The 9,835-nt window shown below is 38.2% G+C and overlaps 1 protein-coding gene across 1 annotated transcript; it reads right to left on the bottom strand.

Annotated features, from left to right (window-relative positions):
• Positions 1-761: 761 nt before the first annotated feature.
• Positions 762-4,413, bottom strand: LOC103060243 (vomeronasal type-2 receptor 26-like). Its single transcript, XM_088144099.1, has 4 exons — positions 3,619-4,413; positions 3,271-3,498; positions 2,116-2,242; positions 762-1,663 (listed from the first exon to the last, which is right to left on the bottom strand). Exons 1-4 carry the CDS (start codon positions 4,411-4,413, stop codon positions 762-764), a joined length of 2,052 nt encoding a protein of 683 aa, XP_088000225.1.
• Positions 4,414-9,835: the final 5,422 nt, after the last annotated feature.

Here is a 9,835-nt window from a genome sequence, read left to right as displayed (position 1 = left end):
CACACATGGCTTCTCCATTTTGGCTTTCTTTTTGTAAAAGAAATGAGGACATGGTGTAATATGTCATGTGTTGTTGTTTATCTGAGGTTGTATTTAGCTATTTTTGACAACTACTAAGTACCAGATGATTTTTATTATGTCCATATATGTAAAACCATAGAACTCAAAGGGGGTGTACTTCCTTTTTCACACGACTGTACACAGAATCTCTTAGCCGATTATCTCCTTTTTTTTTTGCTCTTAGTTTTCCAACTTTCTACCAGTGACTTCCTGTTTGAAGGATGGAAGAGAAAATAGGTCAGCATTTTAACAGGTCAGATAGATTTATTCTTTACAAAAGGGCTCACAAATAAAAAGTAACAAGAAGGAAAATGGGATATTAAAAGGCATATCCTGAGGGTTGTTATAGAAAGTGAAATTTGGATAATAAATACAGATAATAAAACAATAAGAAGATCTGCTATTGCTTTTGCATGCAATGTTTCCTGATGCACACTTTTGTACTGAATGGAGAGTGACCCTAAAAACATAGTTTGGTATAAATATCTTAGCATTCATTTAACTTATTACAACTGTACCCAAAATATGCTCCTCTGCATTCAATTTCTGCACCATGTATTTCTATTCAAAATTTCCCAGGGTTTGAAATTTTGAAACTCAAAATGACAGAAAGTAGAAAATGTTTATTCTGCGGTTCCACCCCAAGATGCTCAGTCTTCATCTGACAGGGAGGAAATTCTAATTCTCTTATACCAAACCATTTATTTCTTTTTCTTTATCAGATGCTCCCTTCTATTCAGATCAGGTCTCAGTAAAATCACATAGCATTTGGGGAAAAAGATACAGCTTAGCAAGCCAGTGCTGGAGGTCAAGATAGAGAAGATCTCCACAATTACCATGTATTTTCCTTTGGTACTCATGTAGGTTGGAACAAAGGACAGCCAGACACTGCAGAAGACCAACATGCTAAAGGTGATGAACCTGGCTTCATTGAAACTGTCAGGTAAATTTTTGGCTAAAAAGGCCACAAAGAAAGATACAATGGAAAGGAAGCCCATATAACCTAGAACACAATAGAACATTTTAGTTGAACCTTCATTACACACTAGGACTATCTCTCTCTCTAATGTGTGCATGTCAACATCTGGGAATGGTGGTGAGGATCCTAGCCAGAAGGCCAAAATGCCTGCTTGAACAAGGGAACAGGAAAGAACAATAAAAATTGGCAATCTTCTTCCCACCCACTTACTCATTTTGGAATGTGGCTGGATGGCCAAGAAAGCCAGGATCACCGTGATGGTTTTTGCTAATATACATGAAATTGCCACTGAGAAGATGATACCAAAGGATGTTTGTCGAAGAAGACAAGTCATCTCTATGGGCCGGTCAAAGAAGAAGAATGCACAAAGGAAGGAGAGAATGAGAGATGTAAGCAGACTGTAGCTGAGACTCTGGTTGTTGGCTTTGACGATGGGTGTATGCTGGTGCTTAATAAAAACTCCTAGCACAAATGACGTAGTCAATGAAAGGGTGATAGCAAAGGAAGCCAACGTGATCCCCAAAGGTTCTTTATAGGAGAGAAAATGTATAACTTTAGGAATGCACCCATTTTCTCCATCATTTGGATAGTGATCTTCTGGGCATTTGATGCAGTCATCCATATCTGTAAAAGGAAGAGGTGAAGAGTCACAGTACTAAGTCATGGATCTTTTTGCAGTTGAGAGCCCTGAGATAGTTTGGTAGTTAGTTCTATCAGACACTAGAAAAGAAGAAGGTTTCTGCCTTCATGTAAGAGTCAGAAGGTGGTGATGGAAAGAAAGTCACCTCCATCTGTCACATGGTCAGAGTTTTATATTCCCCCGCTCCCCCGGAAGCGGCCCTTAAAAAAGCGCTTACTTAATCATATGTTTCTCAAAGATTTTTACCCTTAATTCATCGTCATGCTTTTTCTCATGCTGATGATTCTGAACTGACAAATAGTAATTCTGAAAGTAAGAGTTAGTGACTCTTCTGTTTCCACAATGAATACAATGAGGAAGAGGCAGTCAAGCAATGTCTGAAGTAAAACTTCATTAGTTCTCACTTCTGGTAGTCTTAAAAATGGGACAGACCTACCCATCAGATTGGAAATCTTTCCTTCTTCACACTGAAGACAATCATAGCAGCAGAATGGCTCAGTCTCCTTCTTGATCTTCTGAAAACCAGGCTGGCAGGGATCATTGCACAGAGAAGTAGGGGGTACCTGTCCAAAAACATTAGGATGGAGAAAATGTCCATTTTGATTTTCATCTCTCAACTGTTCAGAATAATGGAATGAAGAGATTTCACACAAAACTGGATGTTCTTGGCTCTAAGAATGTGCAGGGTTTTGCACTCTACTTTCTTGCTTCATTATCCCTCTAACTCCCCAAAAATCCACTTACTGTAATGGAAGGCATGTGCAAGGAGGATACTGGAATGGAAGATCAAGGCTATCAGGAGGGAGGGAGTACAAGGCAAGAGCTTTCTCAGCCCACAGCAAGACCGTGAGAAGAGGAAGAAGAGGCTTAGGCTAGCCCCTCCCTAGAGTCTCACGGGGTATATCCACTAGTTGCCTTAGCATAGATTTAGTCTGGCAAGATTCTGTCTTTAGGGTGTAAGCTAATAAAGGAACTGGACTGGACTGGACCGTCTCATCGTTGTTCTTGGACTGGGCCTGACACTTACTGACTAATAATTTACAGGCAGTCCTTGACTTACAACTATTCATTTAATGACTGTTTGAAGTTACAACAGCACTGAAAAAAGTGACTTATCAGTCCTCGCACTTACAAGTGTTGCAGCAGTACATGATCAAAATTCAGGTACTTGGCAATTGGCATGTATTTACAGGGGTTGCAGTGTCCCGGAGTCACTTAGTCACCATTGTGACCTTCCCTGGAGGCTTCCGACAAGTAAAGTCAATGGGAGAATCTGTATTCGCTTAAAGACTGCATGATTCACTTAATGGCTGCAGCAAAAAGGTCATAAAATTGGGGGTGACTCACTTGATGACTGCATTGCTTAGCAACAGAAGTTCCACTCCCAATTGTGTTTGTAAGTCGAGGATTACCTGTACTCCTTAAAATACACTCGTGTCCACATGTAATGTAATGTATTTCTTACATTACATGTGGCCACTAGTTCTTACAGTGTTTTGAAACCTGCTTTTCTTCTTTTGTTAATCTGAAACCTGCTACCACCTAGTTCAATGGATGGCTGTTATTTCAGCACTGCGATCTTGTTTCCTACCTGAGTGAAATCTCCATGCCACTGGATTCTTTCCTCAGTCACCATTAATTCTTTCTCCAGAAGTGTTTTAGGATCCAATCTTCCCACTTTCACTCTGGTGTAGGAGTCATTTGGAAAAGTGATCAAGTTGATAAGATCAAATCCATGTATAACTTCTCCATGTTCATTCAAAGTCACTTCATCTCCAGCACTGTTGTTGAAAGAGATTTTTTGAAGAAATGAATGGAGCTTGGGGAAAAAAAAAAATAGACAATTATAAAATGCCTACAAAGGACATTTTTACACTTCTGTGAAGTGGCATAATAAACCCTGCACCTCATAGCAGTAAGGTTAGGAAGGAATTGTTACCTGCCAGGGTTCAATATCTAGAGATATTGGCATTGCCATAGCTCTGTGGTTGGATGAGTACATCGTATCTAAGGCATGTGCCATGGCATAGATTGCATTGTAGATGCTGTAGCTGTGGCCGGTTGTGCTCATCTCAAAGAAAGGTGTAGGAAGATTCTGCAGCATCTCTTCTCCAGTACACAGACGTTCTGTGGTTGAGTTTGCAATTGAACAATCAAAAACATTTTCCCAAAAATTGTTGACGAAACTGTCTTCATTTTCCAAAGAAGGCTTTACTTTCTGAAGAAATTCTTCAAAAGCTAAAAGTTTCCTTGAGTGAATTGAGAAGGAAAGGGTGCCATGGAAGATCTGTACACTGAAATGTGTTTGAAAACGATTGAATACAAAATCCATTTGGGCTGTTGTAATCCACACCTTTCCTGAAGAATTGTTGAAGTTACGGTCTGAAGCAGGTATGAACATCCCACTGTCATTCCACCATAAAAGATCTGCCAACCACAACAAGGTTACACTTTCTCCATATACAATCACTGCATTGGCTTTGCTGTTTTGGAAAATTGAGATATTATCAGGAATTTTTTCAAGAATTTCATGTATGGTGCACATTGGATGAGTTTTTGGAATTCTTTTTGTGAAGGCTGAACATATTCCCTCCTTGGAAAGCATCGGCTGCAAAACCTCCAGGAAATGGTCTCCACTTCTGTCATCAATACTCACGAGGCCAACCCATTTCCATGTGAAATACAGAAGTAACTGGACTATGCCCCAGAGTTGAAGGGATTCATTTGGAACCATGCGATAAAAGGAAGGGAACTGAGTTTCATCATTCACTGATGGTTGAAATGAACCATAAGAAAGCTATGGAAAAAAGACAAATGTTTCAAAGAGGAATGGAATGGAAAAATAACAACATGGCAGGTGGCATCATTTATCTATCTATCTATCTATCTATCTATCTATCTATCTATCTATCTATCTATCTATCTATCTTTCGATACAGATACAGATACAGATACAGATACAGATACAGATACAGATACAGATACAGATACAGATACAGATACAGATTGTATGAATGCATGTAGGTATGCGCTTGAATGGATCACAGTCCATTTCAAGAGATGCCACTAATTTAGTATCTTGAATCAGGCATTATATATAAACACATATATCCAAGACACACTGTGTTGATCCACAATTTCATAATGAAACAGTTTAGCTGGAATTGAACAGAAGATTGAACATCAGATTACAATGAAGTCCAAAGACAATTGTTCTACTACATATGTGAATGAGTTATTTCATGGAGAAATCTCTTTTTTGTGGCCTGATCTTTTATGTTTATATAGTGTTTACTTCATTGCTGAATTTGGATCAAAGGGCTATCTGATATTCGGCTATTTAAGAAGTTATAAAGGTTACATAGATTTCTGCATAAATTTGAGAATTCCTTTTCCTGTTATTTCTCATCCTCTTTCCAATGGTGCTGGACTAGGAGCAGGGAGACTCAGATACTAGTTCTCCCTTAGGTATGGAAGGTGGATGGGTGACTTGGGTCAGTCAGCCTCTCACAGTCCTAATCTGGAAGGTTGCAGAGCAATTATCTACCAACCTACACTGGACCAGTGTGGTAAATTACAGTTTATAATTGTCAAAGACTTTATCCTGAAGGTTGAAGACTGAAGACATCAACCTTTAATTTTTATGAAAGATTTTTTTAAAAAGGAAGATAAAAACGAATACAAACTAATATAAAATAAGAAAAAGAAAAGAAAAAGAAATAAATAAAACAGAAAGCTAGAAGTGCAAGAAGGGGGGGGGAAGCAGCAGAAAATAAAAAACAAGAAAAAAGTTACAAAGAAGTAGCTTCCGATCTTCTTTACAGCAGTTATAAGGACAATTATAAATTTACCTCTTACTCTATGGTTACAATATAAGCCTCTTCTTTTCATAATCTATCCTGCCTAATCCTCAAATTGATAAGTTCATTTTCTTTTCTTTTATGCAAAAAATCTATAAGGGGTTTCCAGTCAGCAATAAATGTAGATATTGTCTTCTCTTTAATCTAACAAGTCGATTTGGCCATTTCAGCAAGTTCTGTCACCTTCACCAACCATTCCTCTATTGTGGGTAGCGCTGAATCTTTCCATCTTTGTGCATACAACAATCTTGCTGCAGTTATCATGTAGAAAAACAAAGTTCCATAACTTTTTTTCCATTTCTTCATCCACAATCTCAAAGGAAAAACCTCTGATCTCAATTGTATATTAATCTTTAAAATCCTCGGAATCAGTATGGGTATTTGAATCCAGAAGTTTCTAGCTTTTTTACATGTCCACCAAACATGATAAAATGTCCCTTTTTATTGTTCACATCTCCAACATAAATTTGAACTGCCTTTATATATTCTAGATAATTTATCTGGTGACCTATACCAATGATGCATCCTTTTATAAAAATACTCTGTCTTAACTGGTTGTAATTAAGGCAGAATTTCTCAGTTACTGAGTATTTCTGCAAAAGGAATGAACCCGCACAAAAAGACACACATTCCAGGATCCATGGTATACTTGTTGAAGTTCCTGATATTTCCAATCCTTTTTCTTAAATTATGCCTCCCTCAGATTTTTAATGGTCAACTTGCTATCAGGAGGAAATAAAAAGAAGGAATTAAGTGTCAGATTACGGGAAACATCATGGTGTCCATCTATAGGTCTTACCTGGGGAACCTTGTAAAGGCCTAAGATTTCTGCCATACATGTGGAAGTATCAGCACTAAGTCCACCAATAACACCTATGAACTTTGCTTGGCTTCCACACTTGTAGTTGGGAAGAAACTGATGTGATCTGAAGAGCAGGTCCAAAGTGGCACCGTAGGTTGCCTTGGAATCAAAGTAGCTGTCATGGATGTGGAAGCCAAGAGTAACATTGGGCAAGATCTTGGGATTTTCATTGATCTCATCAATAGCGAAGGCCAAGGCTAGGATATGCTGGATGAATTTTGTGATCAATCTGCAAAGAAAGAGCTTGAATGTTTGAATTCAGACAACTAAAGCATATGCATATGATAGATAGATAGATAGATAGATAGATAGATAGATAGATAGATAGATAGATAGATAGATAATATTATGACAGAACTGGTTTATTTAGGCTCTAAATGGTTTAGCTGCATGAGGCTCATGTGTGAGCAGAATCTAAAGAATAGATCTTGTCTAACCCCCTTTGGAAACAACAAAACAGGTGATAGCTGCCACCCAAGTCATTGTGTACATGCACTATGCTTATTAAATAAGAAAGTGCTCCTGCAGCAGCCAAATCAGATTTATAATGCATACCCTTGAGCTAGAGCAATTGAGGATTTAAATAGGAATTATGTTGAACTAACTTCATCCAATCCAAGCCCCATGTATGGAACTACATTTAATGCAAGAAGAATCTGATAGGATACACTTTATTCATTTACTTCTCTTAGAGTTGAATTCAGACTTAATTGTTTTGAAAAAAATTAAATTAATGGAATTGAAATTAGTCCTGCCATAATTCCAATGGGCCCATTCCAAGCATAACTAAATCTCAATGCAAATGTATGTCTTTACATTTCTGACGTAAACTTTTAGTGATCCTGATTGTGAAGTTAATTAACAGAACATAGGTATTTTTTTCATAGATCTGAAACAATTGGATCTGTGAACTTTCATTCATCTGATAATTTCTGCTTGCCCCTCAGATTTAATGTTTGTTCAGCATTAGGCAGTACTATCTTGATGCTGTTCTAATTTCACTCATTTTATTTTTTACATGAATGTAGCCTTTTGCAAATTGTATTTTTATGGTACACACTTTGCAAAGAACTATGTCAGATATAAGTCATCCATCCTCACTTCTACTCATGCTTTCTTCAAAATGGTAGTAATGTGCTAGACAGCTGTAGAAGGTTCATGTGAATCTCTCTCCAAGTCATTTCTGATTCAGCCCTGGGTCAGAAAATTCTCCAAGATGCCAACCAGAAAGAAATTAGGACAACAGAACCTCTGCCTCAGTAGAGATTAGATGCTGGACAGATCCAGATGTTGCTATGTTACCATTCTTTTGGTTGCCCCTTTCTACTCTTTTCCAGTTTTAGAGCATTACTTTAAGCCCAGAAATCATCCAGATTGGAATGCAGTATTCCAGATGACATTTCAAGACAGCATCTGTACAAAAGCATTGTATAGTATCATTTCAGATGCCTGGTATAGAAACAACAACAAAAAACCTTTTCACAGATACCATACAGTCAAAATATATTTCTGTTGATGCTATCCAAGACTGATTCCTTAACTACTTTTCCCTTTTAATATGTTAGGACTAGATGTCTCTTTTAAGCTATTTTACCATCTGATTTCTGGAGAATCTTTTGGACCAATAGAAATTTTTTAGGGTATGCCTGCTATTAGAGGGGAAAAAAATAAAATACGTGTCCTCCCCCAAAGGAATGAATGTTTAGAGGGATTGCTGATTACCCATTCCTTTTTTTTGAACCCCATAATGTTGCAGTAGATGAACTGCCTTGTGTGAATTCTTCTTTCAGGAAACGACAAGAACTGGCAGAGATAAATCTGGATGGCTTAGGAGTGAATAGGCATATAAGAACTAGGATGCATGAATTTAGATGTCCACTAGTCGACTCTAGGCAGAGAAAATTCTTTTTGCCATGTAGTGATCCTGGAGTTTTTTGAAAGCATTGATAGGAGAAGGAAGGGGGCACAGAGACCAAAGTCAGAATAGTTGGCCTATGTCGTATTATTTTAATTTAGCTATTGAGTGAATGTCTGGCAATATCAAGTATTTTTCTCTGATACTTTGGGATTCCAAAGCAATGCAGTCCTGAGTATGATGTATAACACCTTGAGATGTACAGAACGATGCAGGATATAAATCAACAACAAACAAACAAATGGGAAAGCCTCCAGCCATCAATGCAGAAGGATAGATTTTGTGAGGAGGGGAGAAAATGGTTTTCTTACATTGGAGCGTATAACCACTCTTGAGAAGGAAGTTCTGTAAAACTTAACTGAGATAAAACAAGAATGATGTGAGATGTAACTCCACCAATAAAGATGTCACCTGGCTTGTACCACTCATGCAGGACACGCTGAGGTTCACTTTTGGTGCATTGAATGGAACCTGCTTTGCCCACCGTGTTAGGAAGCAGCAGCAGCAGGATTGCCAACACTACAAACCTCTCCATTTCTAACGCTCAAGCCTCACCTAAGATGCAGTCTTTCCCATGTCTGTTTACTAGATCAGCCCAGTTTATTAAACAAGCTGGCCTGGTTTGCTAAGAGATGTATTAAAGTGGGAAATAAAGAGTATGAAAACAGGCACTGAAAGGTATTCAAGGAGAGCTATCTTAAGCATCACTACAATATCAGCAGGACAAACTGTCATGAGTTCATGGCAGACTCCTGCTATACGTAGTCCCTAATTGCAGTTCTCCATGGTCCTGTTTAGTTTATATTGACATTTCTGCTCCTTCTCTCCAAAATCCTCCAGGCTTCTGCAAGGCCACCAGAACTCTGCCCAGACAATACGGTTAACACTGGTGATTTCCATAATTATAATAATTACTTTAGGAAAGTGCAAGAAGTATTGAAGCAAACAAGTTCATCACAGCTGTGTCTGCACCAGTTGTTACACTGAATGATACTGCTGAACCCCAGTGACTGAGTGATGTCCACTTCTTTAGGTACTTTAATTCCCTTTAGAATTGGATGCCACCTACTTTTTTCTGAACATACACAGCTAGTAACTTTTGTACTTGCTGTAGTTGCTGGGAAGCTCAGCCCTAATCATTTTCATAAAGGTATAATTTATACATTTCTAGCATCATCCATGCTTCTCTCCATGTTGTCCTGTCCTTCTAAGAAAGACTGTACAGGCATGAATCTTGCATCAATTAGGAGTAGGGCCAAGGATCTCACTGCTCATGGTTAACTTTCGGGAATTCAAGTTCCAATATGTCCTGTAATGCAATTTTATCTAAAAAGTTAATGTCTTCCCATATGAAAACACTAGGCTTTCTGATAAAATGGAACCAGGAAGACAATTTAGGGCAAAGTCACCACTTTGATCAGGAATCACCATGAGATTTTCTTTAAGACAGCATCATAAGGAAGAACTCCCTGCACTTTTCAACACATGCAGGGCCTCTTCTTAGGGATTCTCATCTCAG

Source organism: Python bivittatus, unplaced genomic scaffold, assembly GCF_059951505.1.
Source record: "Python bivittatus isolate LINGU-HERP-01145 unplaced genomic scaffold, Pbiv_v1 ctg000430_np1212, whole genome shotgun sequence".
NCBI lineage: Eukaryota > Metazoa > Chordata > Lepidosauria > Squamata > Pythonidae > Python > Python bivittatus.
Note: the sequence above shows the minus strand (reverse complement) of the source record. Positions and strands in the feature narration are given on the sequence as shown.